This window comes from Zootoca vivipara, chromosome 14 (assembly GCF_965207765.1).
Source record: "Zootoca vivipara chromosome 14, rZooViv2.hap1.1, whole genome shotgun sequence".
NCBI lineage: Eukaryota > Metazoa > Chordata > Lepidosauria > Squamata > Lacertidae > Zootoca > Zootoca vivipara.
This window is the reverse complement of record NC_142597.1, coordinates 4352253-4369476: the sequence shown is the minus strand read 5'-3', so window position 1 is coordinate 4369476 and position 17224 is coordinate 4352253. Positions and strand designations below refer to the sequence as shown.

The following is a 17224-nucleotide window of genomic DNA, read 5'->3' as shown; positions in this document are numbered from 1 at the left end:
CATAGAAAGATTGAAGAGTGAAATGAAATTAGATACGAGAGCTGCTCTGAATATAGGCAAAGCCTGCACTTGGTATAGAGGCTTCTAAAAACAGGAAGCTTAACCACTCAGGGTCCAAGGGAATTAATGGCTGGCTGCTAACCACAAAGCAGCTTTAAAACTGGCAGATCCAGCTGGTTCAGATTTTCCACCACTTATCTGCATCCCCTGTTGGCATAGGGCTGCCATTTTCTTTGTTTTCCCATTCAAGCTCGACTGCAATAAAACATTGCTATGAAGCTAGTGACAAACTCGAAAGCTACATCTAAAAAAGCCTCCTTATGCACCCAGTAAAATGTGTTTAAGCCTACCATTAACTTCCACTGGCTTTTTACCAAAGCCATCTAAAAAGTAATGACATATATAGCATAGTATGATGGGAAGTTACATTATATCATACGATGACATGACATGACATGACATGATAGTGCCATGAATATCTGCAATTTTGCACTCCTGCTGTGAAAGGCACACATATGCTGTTGTGGACAAGTATTCGGGAGGCAGCGGGAAGGAGAGGAAGGGCACGAGTAGGAACAGCATTGTACAACTGAGCCAGGACTGTATAGTGTACGGATGGAGGACCTTTTTCAAACCAAGGGCCACATTACTCCAGTGGAAAGCTGTCAGGGGCCACCTTCCAGTAGTGGATGGGACCAGGTGCAAAAGTGGACAGGGCTAGACCCACTCACACACCCTTAACACACACACACAAAGCTATTTCAATAATAATAATAATAATAATAATAATAATAATAATAATAGTTTTGTAGCCCACCTAGCTGACTGGGTTGCCCCAGCCACTCTGGCCAGCTTCCAACAGAATAAGAAAACATCACTCATTAAAAGCTTCTGGATACAGGGCTGCTTTCAGATGTCTATAGAAAGTCATGTAATTGTTTATTTATTTGACATCTGATGGGAAGACGTTCCATAATGCGGGTGCAACTACAGAATAGGCCCTCTGTCTGGTTCCCTGTAACTTCACTTCTCTCAGTGAGGGAACCGCCAGAAGGCCCTCAGAGATGAACCTCAGTGTCTGGACTGAACAATGGTGGTGGAGATACTCCTTCAGATATACAGAGCTGAAGCAATTTAGGACTTTAAAGGCATATATTCATTTTTAAAAAATATTTATTTATTGCAGCTCCCCTCATTTCTCTTTTCTCTATGGAGAAAATGTGTGTTTTCCCCCCCCCCCCAAAGTTGTAAAAGTAAGTTCTCCAACACTCTTATTCTCCCCTGACTGTGTCAAAGGCAAAAAGAACTCCGTGATCCCTGCATGAGAATGCAAATAAATGCAATGAATATCAGAGCTGCACATCCTGCCTAACAACTATCTAAATGCCTCAAACGTCAGAAGACATGCATGTCATTTTTGGGATGCAATTGCAAAATGCATGGGTTACTTTTTCCAGATTTTTGCAAGGCACTCAAGTCTGAGGAGATATTTCCCTTTGATCTTCTTGCAGAGGAAATAAGGGCAACTGCACACTTCACACGACATCAGAGTTCTTTCCCTCCCTGCTGAAAGCTGATGTTTGCAGGTGACCCAAAAGGCCACTAGGCCCAATGAAGAGGCGCCCTCTCTCTGCTGGCCACTTGCCTAAACTCCAAAGTTAGGAGCACCTGGAGAAGGGTCTCTGAAGCTAGTGGGTAAATTGATTCATGTAATCCTCTAAATATATTGTGACTGAATTGTGAAGCACCAATTTCCCCTAAAAAGTCTCCGTAAAGTGCAATGCAAGTATGCAAAAAGGCTGGAACAGCCACAGAATTTAAGAGTAGGTTTTACACATTGCTAGCACACTATGGCAAGTTCTTAAAGAAATGGGAGTGCCTGATCATCTCATCTGTCTCCTGAGAAATCTCTATGTGGAACAAGAAGCTACAGTTAGAACTGGATATGGAACAACTGATTGGTTCAAAATTGGGAAAGGAGTACGGCAAGGTTGTATATTGTCTCCCTGCTTGTTATATGCAGAATTCATCATGCGAAAGACTGGACTGGATGAATCACAAGCCAGAATTAAGACTGCTGGAAGAAATATCAACAACCTCAGATATGCTGATGACACAACCTTGATGGCAGAAAGTGAGGAGGAATTAAAGAACCTTTTAATGAGGGTGAAAGAGGAGAGCACAAAATATGGTCTGAAGCTCAACATCAAAAAAACTAAGATCATGGCTACTGGTCCCATCACCTCCTGACAAATAGAAGGGGAAGAAATGGAGGCAGTGAGAGATTTTACTTTCTTGGGCTCCTTGATCACTGCAGATGGTGACAACAGTCACAAATTTAAAAGACGCCTGCTCCTTGGGAGAAAAGCAATGACAAACCTAGACAGCATCTTAAAAAGCAGAGACATCACCTTGCCGAAAAAGGTCTGTATAGTTAAAGCTATGGTTTTCCCAGTAGTGATGTATGGAAGTGTGAGCTGGACCATAAAGAAGGCTGATCGCCGAAGAATTGATGCTTTTGAATTATGGTGCTGGAGGAGACTCTTGAGAGTCCCATGGACTGCAAGAAGATCAAACCTATCCATTCTGAAGGAAATCAGCCCTGAGTGTTCACTGGAAGGACAGATCATGAAGCTGAGGCTCCAATACTTTGGCCACCTCACGAGAAGAGAAGACTCCCTGGAAAAGACCCTGATGTTGGGAAAGATGGAGGGCACAAGGAGAAGGGGACGACAGAGGACGAGATGATTGGACAGTGTTCTCAAAGCTACGAACATGCGTCTGACCAAACAGCGGGAGGCAGTGGAAGACAGGAGTGCTGGGCGAGCTCTGGTCCATGGGGTCACGAAGAGTCAGACACGACTAAATGACTAAACAACAGCAACCAGTGTTAGCAGCAACAAATGCTGGCCCAGTCAAAGACCTCACATTATCCCACAACAGCTGCCATCCAGTGAAGAGCAGTCTTTTGCTACCTACAGCATATCTGGCTCAACAGCAGCTTGATTGTGAATCATGTGAGGATGTCAAAGAATAACCTTGCTGAGCACAGTTAAGACAATAGTTAAAAATAGAGAACTTGTCATGTGTAATTCTTACGTAATGAACAGAAAGACAGAACATGTACAACATTGCTACAGGGAATTTCCCACATTCCTGTAAAATCCCTAATTCATAGACAATGCCAGTAAGAGTTCTTTGCTCACTATTGTTCATCCTGTCTAATATTTAGGCAATATTTTTTTTTAAACACTTGCCTTTCTGCTTTATACATTTGCTGGAAGCTGTCATAAAAACTTTGTCAGCAAATCAGGCATACCCTATGGCATTAGTAAGATAGACTTCATCATTCCATCCAGAGATGCCAGGAATTGAACCAAGGATTTTCAGCATGCTAAACATGTCATCTGTTCCTAAACTATACTCCTTCCCCATGACCTACCATCAGAAACAATCGCAAGACAATCCGTGAGAATCTGTGGTGGAGGAACCACTGTATCCAAGCCTGCCAGAGCAAAAGTTGGCATCTGCATGGTTTTTCCAGTGTTCACTTGTTCTGCTCTGTCCCAATTCCCTCCCATTGAGGGATGTTTTTTTTGGGGGGGGGGTGTTTGGGAGAGTAGTTGCTGTCATTGATTTTTTTGTAACTTTATTTTAGATGTCTTGCATTTAGTTTAGATTTTTTGTATTTTTATTTTAGATTATGATTTATGTGGAAATTGTTTCACTTTGTACTTTTTGATTTTTTTTATTGTTTATGACTATTTTTGTTATGTTTGCAATTATGTATTTTTTCATGTTGTAAGCTGCCTTGAACATGGTTTGGACTGTGGAAAAGCAGCATACAAATAAAATTACATAATAAAATAATGTATGTATGTTCTTAAGTATTAATGGCAGCTCCAGGGTGATGTATTCATTCCTTGTTGTACATGTTGCCAGGGAAAGAAATCCTGTGGAGATGTTCCTTCAGGTATACTGAGCCAAGGCCATCTAGGGCTTTTAAAGGTCAGCACCAACACTTTGAATTGTGCTCGGAAATGTACTGGGAGCCAGTGTAGGATCTTGTACACATTACAGTGGTACTTTGGTTTATGAACTTAATCTGTTCCAGAAGTCCGTTCTTCAACCGAGGCGCGCTTTCTCTAATGAGGCCTCCCGCCGCCGGTGCCCTTCCACTATTCAGCTTCTGTTCTTGGACCGAGGTAAAGTTTGCAAACTGGGACACTACTTCCAGTTTTGCGGAGTTCATAAACTGAATAGTTTATAAACAGGACTGTTCTTAAACTGAGGTACCACTGTACTTGGCTAGAGAGCTGCATTGCAAAATTCCAGTGCAAACTGCAATGAATTAGCTGTGTTTTGGCATGCATATTGTTTTGGAAACGGCTGAGGCCTGCAATACCTCAAGGACCACCTCCCACCATATAAACCAGCCACTGTCCCCTGAGGTCCTTCTGTGTGTACCTCCTCCACAAGAGGTCCAGAGGGTGGCAACATGAGAATGGGCCTTTCCTGCAGTGGCTCCCCATTTGTGGAATGCTCTCCCCAGGAAGTTTTGTCTGGCACCTTCATTATACATCTTCTCATCCCTCAAGTGCCCTGAATTAAGTGGGACATCACAAATTCACAAAAGCCACCCCGACTTCTGTTTGAAGTCTGTAGTGTCCCGCTTTTGCCGCCTCGCCACCACCACCTCCTCCTCCAGAGTGGTTGGGGCAGCCTCCACTGCTGCTGTGGCTGACCTCTGCTGCCACCATATTCTCAGAAGTGAGTGCAGCACATTTGGAAGCACACTTCCAGATGCAGGTGCCCCTCTACCGGTGGCTGCAGAGAAGCCAAGCAGGCCACGAGAAGGCCAAGGCCTAGCTGTGGCAGCGGTGGCAGAGGAGAAAGAGCTGGCAAAGATAAGGCTGTGGCAAGAGGAGGCAGCTGTGGCACAAAGATTGGGTGGGGGAAGAGTATGCGGATTGGGTGGGGGAAAACATGGATTGGGTGGGGTGGTTGGAGAATGAGCATATGGATCAGGAGTTGGGGTGGTGGCAAACAAAGCGCATGGCTTGGTCAGGGTGGGATGGGAGAAAGACCATGCAGATGGGGGCCCCAGAAAGAGTGCACAAGATGTCCCGCTTTCCCACCACCACCACCCCAAAAAAATGGATGGTATGCATCTTTAGGCACCAGATAAAAACATTCTTTTTCAACCAGCAATGGCATAGCTAGCTGCTTCTGCCCCCAGAGTGGCGGGGCATGATGATCCGCACATGGGGTGGGGTGATTGGCGCAGCGGCGCAATCCTGAGGGGTGGAATCCAATCACAGTGTGTGCACAATTCTCCCGGTGGGGGGTTGATCACAGTGAGGCGGCACATTCCTCTGGGGGGGGGCGATTGCGGCGCGGTGGCGCGATCCTCCTGGCGGGGGGACCAAACGCAGTGAGGCAGCGCAATCTGCCCAGGGGGGATTTTGCCCCCCCCCCCTCTGGGATGGCACCCTTTGTATGCCCTTATCAACCAAGCCTTTGGCTAAAACGCATTTGGAGGTATCGCTTTGTTTTTATTCTAACTATTTATTTGTCCTTTTATTTTATTTTATTTTTATCTTGTGAACCGCCCCGAGATCTTTGGATAAAGGGCAGTGTATAAATTTAATAAATAAAATAAAATAAAATAAGTAGATTCACCTTTAATTGGAAATTGAATTGGATTTCTCCCCCAACCCTAGGTGAGGAAGATCTGCTCTATCCTATGGCTGCTGAAATGCCTTCCCAGGAGGCACAGGATTATACCCTAAATGCAGTTAAATAAAATCTGGTTTGATTTTGACCATATAATAGTTTATATATTTTTTTTAAAAAAAAACCTTTTTAGTGTATTATTAGAGTTGTTCATTGTAGGAAACTTGACAGTGAACACAGGCTAAAAATAACCAGTTTCACATGCTAGAAACAGGAACTGCTAGAACATGCAGTTATTTAGTTATTCTTAGGGAACTTGACACAGTGACTGCTTTTGTGCCTATAACTGAGTAACTCATTTTCATGGTCCAAGGAAAGCATCTGGAATAACCTGTAAAACATCTGCTGTGAGGGGATGCCTACTGAGGTATAACCTTTGGAAATGAATATCTCAATTTTCTTAAAGCATGTGACTCAAGCAGCTCCATGCCTTTTTCTCTGGGAATTCTAGAAGGTGCAGGTGATGCCCATCAACCTCTGAGCAGGACAAATGTTTCTTTTATGAGAAAAGGTTTGTTCCAGATAGTTACACAAATTAGTGTAATTTGATAGGGGATAGGGAAAGAAGAACCATATGAGTTCGGCGAGGGGCTTCATTTATGGGGGAAAGGTGAGCAAGGGTGGGAGGTGATAGAGATTATGTCTGGTGTGCAGGAGGCATTTCCCTCCATCTCTCATAATACTAGAACCATCCAATGAAGCCAAACTTTGGAAAGTTATTCACACAGTCTTGTGGCTCAGTATGGACCATTTTAGGGCTAACTCTGTATGGATCATTTTAGGTCTTAGAAAGATCCAAAGCTACTAAGTTTCAGCAAGGTTGTTCCATTGTGTACCTTCAGATCATATGTCTTCAGCCATGTGCTTCCTATGTTTCCTCCCGTTACGTACACATGTTCACACTATCAATGGCTTAGAACAGCTCTCAGCTAGTTCTATTTGAAGGCAAACATTTGAGGCATTAACTCTGTTGTAGTCAGACCTATACTTAGTACACATTAATCTCTAATCCTTTTGTGGTGTGAATTGTAAATCTGTGTTTATGTTTGCTCAGCGGTGGCACCTTCTGAAATCAAACATAAGAAAATAAGAAGAGACCTCCTGGATCAAACCTAAAGATCCATCTAGTCCAGAGCCCTCTGGGAAGTTCACAAGCAGGACTTATTAAAGGCAATAGGAACATAGGAAGGCAGGACATGAAGCCCACAACATACACATTTTCAGAAATGGGAACTCCCCCCCCCCCCCGAGAAAACAGTAGTAAAAATTACACTTGAAGGAGATCTCTGCCAGAAGAAACCTATACTGACCTGGTTTGCACATACCATTAAGCCATAGCTGCCAAGTCTCCCGTTTTTCACGGGAAACCCCCGTATTTTGTTACCGTTTCCTGCTGTTATCCCGAATGGATTTATATCCCATAAATCCCCCGGATTTGGAATGCAGCTCCTGCCGACGGCCATGTCCTGGCTCCCGGCTGTCTGCGCATGTCTGGACATGTGCAGAAGCAATTTCTGGTGCCCAGACATGCAGACACAGGCAGCCCAGCACCGGAAGTCGCTTCTACGCATGTCTGGACTTCCGGTGCTGCACCGCTGCTGATCCCGGATTTTTCAATCCGGGAGTTGGAGGGTATGCATTAAGCCATGGTTTGTTTAACAAAGTACGTGTTAACTATGAGTTGTCCCACAGAGGCTGGATCTATCCTAGACACATCAAAGAAGCGATTGAGTCAAACGCGTTGTAAACTCATGCAGGGAAATCTGGTAGGGAAAGCCAGGACTCAACAGTGCCATCTTCTATACAACACATATAAAACACTTTTTCTTCAGCAATCTAGCTGAGTCCAGATTTTTTTTTTAAAAAAATGACTTTTGCTTTGCAGCTTGGTGACCATCCAAATCATGATTAAAGAAAGGTGCTGGTTTCACATGTGACACGCACATAACACAGTTAAATCAAATGGTTGTATGCCACTAACATTGACTCAGAGTAGGCACATTTACATCAATGTACCAAAGTTTGGAATGAGTATTAATTTCAATAGGTCTACTCTGAGTAAAAATTAATTGACTAGAACCCATGGTTTGTAAGTCAACAACAAACACTTCAAGTTTCTTGACAGTAAACAAACCATAGTTAAGCCAGCCAGCAGAAGTCTCACATAACACTAAGTCATGGTCTATTAAACCATACTTTAACAAACCATGGCTTAGCATTATGTGTGAGTCAAAGGGTACTTATGAGGGAGAAGGGTGGGATTGGAAAGACAATGAAAGCCAGTGCAAATTCAAGGTCTTTGGGTTCTGCTTCTAGTGTGCAAATGCCTTATTTGTTGCATTGCAAGACCTTTGTAGTAAATTGAATGATGCTGCAACCTTCTAAATACTTACCTGGAAGTAAGCCCCATTAAAGCCAGTGGTGCTTATTTCTGAATAGACATGCCTAGGAATGTACTGCTATTGACTCAGCATTTTCATGCAGATGCACATCAAGGCATTTTTATTGAGCTTCTGCAATGTGGAGTTTAAAAGACAAACACAAGCTGGCCTGTACCCACAGTTCACATCAAAGAAGATTAAAAAGGTTTTCTCACAGAAATTAAAATTAAGCAGTACCAAATACAGTGCTGATTATGAATAAGATATTGTGTGCCAATACCTGCTCTCAAACAGAGCTGGGTCAAAACTGTTCTAAATCTAATGTTGATAACAGAGAGAAACATCACAGACGGCAAGCAAATGATAAAATATGTTGGTTACACTGACTTTCAAACAAATGCGCTGTTACAGGTCATAACTCCATAGCTATTTGAAAGAACAGAAGATCAGTCCACTGAGAACAGAGCTGACAGCAAACCGTCTCTGAGAGAAACTAACAAGTTCTGTGGAAGGGCAGGCAATCAAAGCGGAGGGACTGCGGGACATTCTGTTCAGGCTACAAGCCGTTCTTCCCACCAAACTTGTCTTCCTGGAGGTCAACAATACAGCTACACAACTAGATCTGCAGAATGAACCCTCAGACATGCCATTCGCCCACACAATGATACCATTTCAGAGCACAGAATCACAGAGTTCAAAGGGATCTCAGAGCTCATCTAGTTCAACCCACTGCTAATGCAGGAAATCCACTGCTACAATAGCCATCTAGCTGCCAACTAAACAAACCAGAGAGTCCATCATCTTCCAAGGCAATCTGTTCCACTGTAAAATGCTCATGCCATCAGGAAGTCCTTCCTAATGTCTAGCTGAAATCCCCTTTCTTGTAATTTTAACCTATTGGTTCAGTCCTGCCCTGTGTAGCAACAGAAAACAGATATGCTGCATCACCTGTGTGAGATGCTTTCAAATGTTTGCTGGCGGTTCTGATGACAATGCCTCCATGTTAATTCAGTTTCCATTCAATCATAATTTACTGGTGCCCACATGGGAACAATGTGCACACACCCCACAGCCATCATTAAAGCACAAGCCACAAAACACAAATTACATGCAACGTTTTAGGTTGTGAACTGCCCTGAGATCTACAGCTATAGGGCGGTATGCAATCAATCAATCAATCAATCAACCAATGACACACAGAAGTTACATGTAAGGAGAATTCCACCACACATCGGGTGCACCATGATAATATCTTTGGGCTTATTCATCGTGCCAAGTGATAAAAAAGTACTGCAGCATACATCAAGTGCAGAAATATGACAGAAATGAATGGTTAATTGGTCAGCTGCATCTACTCAGAAGCATAGCTGCCAAGTCTCCCGTATTCCCCGGGAAACCCCCGTTTTCCCAGCTGTTCCCAGCCGAAAAAATGGATTTTTTTGTTTTTCCCCGGTTTATTCTGTCGCGGCGGCCATTTTAGAACTGGGCGGAGCATGCTCAAAAGCGACTTTTGATGCTGCTTTGCCCAGTTCCAAAATGGCTGCAGCGCGACTTCTGGTGTGGTGGCCATTTTGGAACAGGGCAGAGCAGCATCAAAAGTAGCTTCTGAGCATGCTCCGCCCAGTTCAAAAATGGCGACAGCGCTACTTCTGGTCTGCTACTTCCGGTCCAGTCCCTTATTTCACAGGCCGGAACTTGGCAGCTATGCTCAGAAGTAGTGTCAAGTGAGGACATAAAAACAGCATCTGTCAAAGGAGCAACCAGCTGAGAGGGGTGGTGCTGTTTATGTGCCCTCCCACTAGCAGGGCTGCTGGGAGGGAGTGGGAGAGTGGTGAAAATGAGGTGCAAAAATGAGATGGACCAGAAATACGACTGATCCACCCGTCCCTGGTCTACACTCAGTGGATCCTCATGCATTTGCAAGCCACCTTTCTTTGAGAGTCTCACTTATAGCCATGCACCCCAACCCACCCTTCTCATGACATTTACAATGAGATGTTCTGGCCTTTACCTCGACATTTGGGCTTGTTGTAATTTCTCTGCCATCAGGGGAGTAATGGGTCTCGGTGTAGTCTTTGGAAAGAAGATCCCTGCAAAGAATACAATGGGTTTGTTATTCAAGATGAAAATTAAGTTGGGCCAGAGATAATTGCATAATAAGCCCACAATTATATTTCCCCAATGGCATTGTATGTCTATTTTTAGATTCAGAGTAGGATATCAAAGGGGAGGGTAGGCACTTAAGCTTCTCCACGGTACATATTCTTAAACAAAAGGAATGGGGATCAACAGTGTTTACAAAGCACACAAATCTTGATTCCTTTGATTAAGGGGCTGCCAACTGGGGAGGGGGCGGTCATGGGCTCATTTGCAAACTGAAGGAACAGTTGTTGACACCACACACCACAACCAAGAACATGCCACAATCTAGGCCCCACCTGCAATGTGCATTTAAAGCAGTATCATGCACCTTTAAACAGCCATGGCTTGCCACAAAGAATACCAGGAAGTATAACTTGTTAAGGGTGCTGAGAGTTGTTAAAAAAACACCCTTATTACCCCCACATAACTACAATTCCGAGAATGTTTTAATATTCAATCCCTCTTCCCAGAGAACTCAATGAGGGGAATAGTGGCCTACTAACAACTCTCAGCTGTCTTAACAAACTACAGTGGGGGAGCCACAACTGTTTCAAGTGACATGATACTGCTTTAAATGTATAGTGCAGGTAGGACCAGCTTCACTGGGTCTTCCTAGTGCCAAGGAATACCTCTGAAGGGACATAAGTGCTCACATGCACCATGCATAGCTGCCAAGTTTTCCCTTTTCTCACGAGGAAGCCTATTCAGCATAAGGGAAAATCCCTTAAAAAAAGGGATAACTTGGCAGCTATGGCACCATGGTGGAGATGATCCTATCATAGGAAGAGAAAAAGTGTGTGTGTGTGTGTGTGTGTGTGTGTGTGTGTGTGTCTTCCATCCATCATGGAACCCAAGGTGGTGTTCATATTGTTCCCAGGCACTAACCAGTCCCAGACCTACTTAGCCTCAGCAAAGAGAAAAGTGAATTTCCTTTCACAGTGGTACTTCGGTTTTCGAACGTAATTCATTTGAAAACTGAGGCACAAAGGGTGTTCTACAAATTTAATTGAAAAAAATGAGAAACACTCAGCATAAGCCGTTCGACTTCAGAGGTGCGTTTGAAAATGGAAGCTTTTACTTCCGGGTTTTTGGTGTTCGAAAACTGAAACATTCAACTTCCGAGACGCTCGAAAACCAAGGTACCGCTGTATTTTCACAAAAAGTCTGGACCTATTTGTCTACAACAGGGGTAGATAACCTCAGGCCCGTGGGCCGGATGCAACCCAATCGCCTTCTCAATCCAGCCCATGGACGGTCCAGGAATCAGTGTGTTTTTACATGAGTAGAATGTGTGCTTTTATTTAAAATGCATCACTGGGTTATTTGTGGGGCATAGGAATTTGTTCATATTTTTTTTCCAAAATATAGTCCGGCCCACCACATGGTCTGAGGGACGGTGGACCGGCTCACAGCTGAAAAAGGTTGCTGACCCCGGTCTACAATTTGGCAAACTTAATCCACTCTGGAGGGACTCTGGCTCCTGTAGATTTAATCCATTTTGGTTTCAATGGGAAAGAGCTGTTATTTTATTTCCAACTAGCTGCCCCAACCACGCGTTGCTGTGGGTTTTTGTGTTAAATGGCCATTTCCCTGTTAAATGGCCCTTCAGAGTCAGGGCCGGCTCTAGGGGTAGGCTGGGTGGTGCGGGATGCCAGGGTGCTGGGTTGGCAGGAGGGCGCTGCGCGGCAAAGCCACGCGAAAACCACCAGCCGTGGGAAGGGGCGGGGGCGCCGTAGCGATCTGCGCACCATGGCGCCAGGGTGCCCGACCTGCTTAAGACGGCCCTGTTCAGAGTCTCCCTTTAGAGTCTCCTCACCTGCCTTGTCCCAACCCTGACTCCCCTACTGTAAGTTTCAAAAACTTGTTGCTGCAAAGGCCTGTTTTCAGTTGGTTGCTGTGGGATTTTGTGATGTCATCTGGCAGCACAGCTTTGGAGGCAGCAGCGTGCGATCTGCCTTTCTTTTGGATGCTACTGGATTCTTCAGAACTTCTGGTGGTGAAGTCTAATTTGGGCGCCACTTTTTGTGTTTAATCATTATTTTAGGTGTGAAAGGTGTGGTTTTGGGGGGGGGATTAATGCCAGATCCCTCCCTGATGGGCATGGAACGTTGTGGCCAAATTTGTTACATTACAGTTCAGCAGTTACGGAGAAAGGCTGGGACCTCTGTGCGCACAATGCCTACATTTATATATATAGATAGATAGATTACAGGTACAGTGGTACCTCTGGTTGCGGACAGGATCCATTCCAGAGCTACGGTTGGAACCCGAGGTTTCCGCAACTGGAGGGACCACTTCTGCGCATGTGGTGGCAGACTGCTTCTGCGCATGTGGCGAAACACTTCCGAGTTTGCTGCTCTCGCAACCCGAAGTTTATGTTACCCGAGGGTAACGTAAGCCGGGGTGCTAGTGTATAATGAATGGGAGAAGTACAGAGCTTTATTTTACATGGAGTGGTTCAAGATGTGAAATGAAAATCGGAGGGAGTATACACAGAGAGACTCAGAAATCAACTGGAATTTTTTTAATGCACAAATGCAAAGCGAATTTTGGGGCATGTGCACACTCCTAACATTTATCAGTTATAGTGGAAAAATGGATTGCAGGTGGTTCCTCTTTAACAGAGCAAATCAGGCTGTTACCACAGATCATAAGTGTAGGTGGGAAATAATTTCATTTTAATGCATGCCTACTGTCCATTGCTGAAACAAAGCTGTTAAAAGGAAAACCCATCCCAGGCCAGGCCAGTAGCAGGGAGGAGGAGAGAGACAAACCTGTTGAGCTGGTTAGTTATTATGCAGAAACTGGCCAAGTGGCAATTCTATTGAAGATTATCTTTATTAATATCTTGATTTATAGTTCAGGCTGAGCGCTCCTCACCCTTAACAAGACTAAAATGCTATGCTACCAATGGATCAGTTTAAAATAAAAATATCTGGAATATTTCTTGGCTATTTCCTCTTATGCCTTGCTTGTATAATATATCAACTTGGATGCAGGGTTAACATTTTTTAAAGGCTCTTAGAAAACAATATGCAAATTGCTAGGGTTTCTATGGACAAGGCTGAAGTGTAGGTGGGTTCAAGCATGACCCAAGCCCTGGGTTCAGCTCAAAAGGATTTACCAGTATTGAAGCAGCAGGAACAAGAATGACAAACAGGGGCACTCGGCCCAGTATACAGACACCTTAAGCCGGCAGAGGCAACACGCCCCCTCCCCCGCCTGTGATAGCTCGCCTTATGCTGCGACTAGCGAATCACAACACTGGCCCTATCACAGCAGGCTGCCTGACAGTTACCAGCAAATACCATTGGAGCGCTTTAGAATCCTTCCTGTCTTTTGTTATGCAGCTGAAGCTCCTGAGCTCCAGGAGGCATCAAGGCCTAGGTCTGCAATGGCATGCATGCAGCATAGGTTTGGCTGCAACACATGCATGCATAACAAGGCCACATGTGCAATTTTGGCCATGCTGGGTGAGGTAGAGGGTGTCTGTGTGTAAAGGAAGGGTGGTTGGAACTCAGTCAAAAGAACATTTTTATTTTTATAAAAAAAAATATTTATATACCACTGTGACATAAAGATACATCACAGTGGTTTACAATTGAAAGACAAAACAATAAAATCATAAAAAGTTATAAACAACTTAAAAGCAAAAAGGATTTTTTTTAAAAAAAAAAAAAAGAGAGAGGCTGTAAGCTCAAACAGACCAAAGGCCAATCTAGTCCTTTCAAAACTGCCCAAGGTGGCTCATCATCAGTACATTTTGCAGCTCTGAATTCGATTGTTAAGCACTGTGTGAATAAGCACTTAGTCCTGAATCTTCCACCACCATTCGGCTCCAGGGGATGATCCTGAGCTCTAGGGAGATTCGCACAGTCTACCCTTTTATTTTTATTTTTATTTTAAAAAATGGAATCACCATGATCCATCTACATTTTAAATGCATAAAGCAAGAAGGAATCTTGGAATCTTAAGGCATAATTAGAAAAGGACCACAAAACCTGGGAACACACCACTAGTAAAAGAGTGGTTCGGAATAAACCCAGGTATTTATTCTGAGGTAGTCTTGTTTCAGAATATTTCTTTGGGGGCATGTTTTGTTTAACCGTTTCCAGACATCACCGTAGGCTGGCCCAGTAGGACAAATGGGGCACTGCCCCACCAAGCTCTCACTTGTCAATCTCCTCATTTACAGCCAGTTCATGGGTGGCCCTGACTGTCACAGGGATGCCCTTGTAGAATACAACAGGAAGGAGGATGGGAACAAACCCAGAATTAGTTGATTCTGCCTGTCATTCGCTCTGGCTCCACCTGTTGTTAGCTGCTCTGCCATCTGCTCTACCAGCCCCAATGGGCAACAGTAGGGGCAGTGGGGGGTGCTTACCTAACTTCCCAGCAGCTGGGTCAGTTATGTTTACCAGGAAAGAGAGGGGGGTTGAAATGGGGGGAGGTGTGGTGCAAATACTGTACACTGTTGAGCCAATCCAGTGCTCCTGCTGGTGGGCAGCGTCATAGCTAGGGGGTGGCAAGGTGGGGTGCCAGGGGCGCAGGCGATGGAGGGAGGGTGCAAAATCAGATTTTAAAAAATCTCCATAAATAGAAATATCAATTATTACCTCATAATAAGTGGTTTTAAATAGAGGGTGAATTGAATGGGTGGAGGGGGTGTTGGAGGAGAGGTGGAAAAAAGAGCTAATTTGTCCAGGGCTAGGGGGCGCAAGCTGGACGGTTTTGCCAGGGGTGCAAGACCACCCAGCTACAGCTCTGCTGGTGGGTTGGCCTTGTGCCAACCTTTCTGCTCCCCTCCTCTCCCTCTCCTCCTTCCCAGTAAGCATCAGAGACTCAGCTGTTGGGAGGTCATGTGAGTGCTGCTGCCTTCTGCCACTGCCTGTGTCCAGCAAGTGTACGAACCACTATAGTAACGGACCTTCATTCACTGCTCTAGAGCATGCATTATTTCTTAAAATCATGACAAATCAAACCAACGTGCATCTAGTCCAGTGTTCTTTGCAAGAATTTCAACAACCAGCAAGTGGTGGATTCCATTGGAAACTGGTCAGTTATGGCAGCAGCACTTCCCAAACCCAGCAGGCATTTGGGGGGCAGGGACCCTCTGAACTCTTCACAAAAGAAAGCACATCGTTGCATAAAATTTGCATGTGCTGTGTGTCATATGGGAACACATTCACCCCTCCATGTTGCTGCTATATGTTGTGAAAGAAAGAAAGAAAGAAAGAAAGAAAGAAAGAAAGAAAGAAAGAAAGAAAGAAAGAAAGAAAGAAAGAAAGAAAGAAAGAAAGAAAGAAAGAGAAAACAGAGACCCGAAGTGGCACTGGGTCTATGTATCTTATAGAAGCATTTCCATATCTCTTCCAATGTCTAACTTAACCCTGACTGTGACTCAGGGGTGTAGCAAGGGGGGCGTAGGGGGCGGGGCACCCCGGGTTCCACACTGGAAAGGGTGGCACTCGGCATGCCCCCGCCCCCCTACTCCCAAGCCTAGCCCTGCCACAGCGGCGCCCATAAAAAGGCTCGCTCGGCCTCACCGTGGCAGCGGCTGGCTTGGTTTGCTTCTGCCGGCTGCTGGGTGGAGCCGAGGGGCAGGCCAGGGCCTCCATGGCTCCGCCCAGCAGGAAGCTTCAGCGTATCTGCTGGGGGGGGGGAAGCGGTGTGTGCACATGCGGGAGCCAGCCACGAGTTGCTAGAGGGGCAGAAAGCATTCCGGAGTGAGGATGGGTGCTGCATCTGCCGCTAAGCAATGGACACAGCGCCCACCCTCGCTCCAGAACGCTTTGGGGCCCTCCAGCAACTCAGGGGCCGGCTCTCGCATGCGCACATGGCACTCCGCCCAGCAGGAAGCTTCGGCGTATCTGCTAGGGGGAGCACCATGCACGCATGCGGGTGCTGGAACAGTTTGCCAGCGGCAAGCCACTACAGCGCCATGCGGGGATGGAGCTGAGCTCCTGTGCTCGTGGCTGCCGCCATGACCGGAAAGTCCTGGCGCCATCCCAGCATGGTGCTGGAGCAGTTTGCCAGCGCTGCCGCTGTGCAGCACGCATGTGTGTAGCGTGCATGAATGCATGGTGGTGTCACACATGCATGCTGCGTGGCGGCGCCCCGCCCCTGGGTGCACGCCCCTGCTTCCTCCCCCCCTGCTGTGACTGAGGCCTCTCCCAAACATAATAACTGTGGGGAAAGAATATCGCCACAGGAATGTGCTCCTTATAACCTCCATTATTTTCTGCCATGTTGTCACCTTGAATATGTTAAGAAAACTGCAGTTCTAACTTACTTGTTTCTTTTGAGGTGAAGGACCACCTTCTCTCCATTCACTCTCATTTCATAGTCTGCAGCATCTTCATACTTGGCCTGCATTTGAAAAGTGTGTGTGAGCAGCTGTTGATTAGAGGTGGGGGGTTTTGCGGGGGACAGGCAAACAAAGGAAAACTGCTATATCATCACAACAACTGCTAATAAATACTGCTGAATTAAAGACCTTGTCCAAGTCATTCATTTGTGTCTTGAAGGCCACAGTAAGGGCTCAGGTCTGGGAAGGTACAATTTCAATTGTAGCCTTATTTGCCTAATTCACAATAATGCCTAATTCACACAATTATTACTAATTACCACCTCAGTTGCTACTTCCCCAACCTGTAAACCTGAAGCCCATTGTGCACATTTGTACACACATCTTTTTTTTTTAATGCTTTTGTCCCTGGATTAGTCATAGCTGCCAAGTTTTCCCATTTCTCGCGAGGAAGCCTATTCAGCATGAGGGAATTTCCCTTTAAAAAAGGGATAACTTGGCAGCTATGGGATTAGTGCAGTAGTGAACATGGACCAAACCCAGAGTTTCAAGCATTTGTCACAATGAGCAAAATGGCCAATTTAAAAAAATAGATTTTTGAAATATATGTTGTTTGATTTACCAGATTCACAAAAAAAGCAGTTTAAAATTGTGTGTT

The 17224-nt window shown here is 45.1% G+C and overlaps 1 protein-coding gene across 1 annotated transcript in view; it reads right to left on the bottom strand.

Annotated features, from left to right (window-relative positions):
- ADAM28 (ADAM metallopeptidase domain 28) overlaps nt 1–17224 on the bottom strand; it is a 77133-nt gene that overhangs the window by 41881 nt on the left and 18028 nt on the right. The window contains exons 3-4 of the mRNA XM_035138811.3: nt 16552–16628; nt 10129–10207 (exon numbers count right to left, since the gene is read on the bottom strand). Of these exons, the coding sequence (XP_034994702.2) occupies nt 10129–10207; nt 16552–16628 (156 nt within the window). The remainder of the gene's footprint in view (nt 1–10128; nt 10208–16551; nt 16629–17224) is intronic.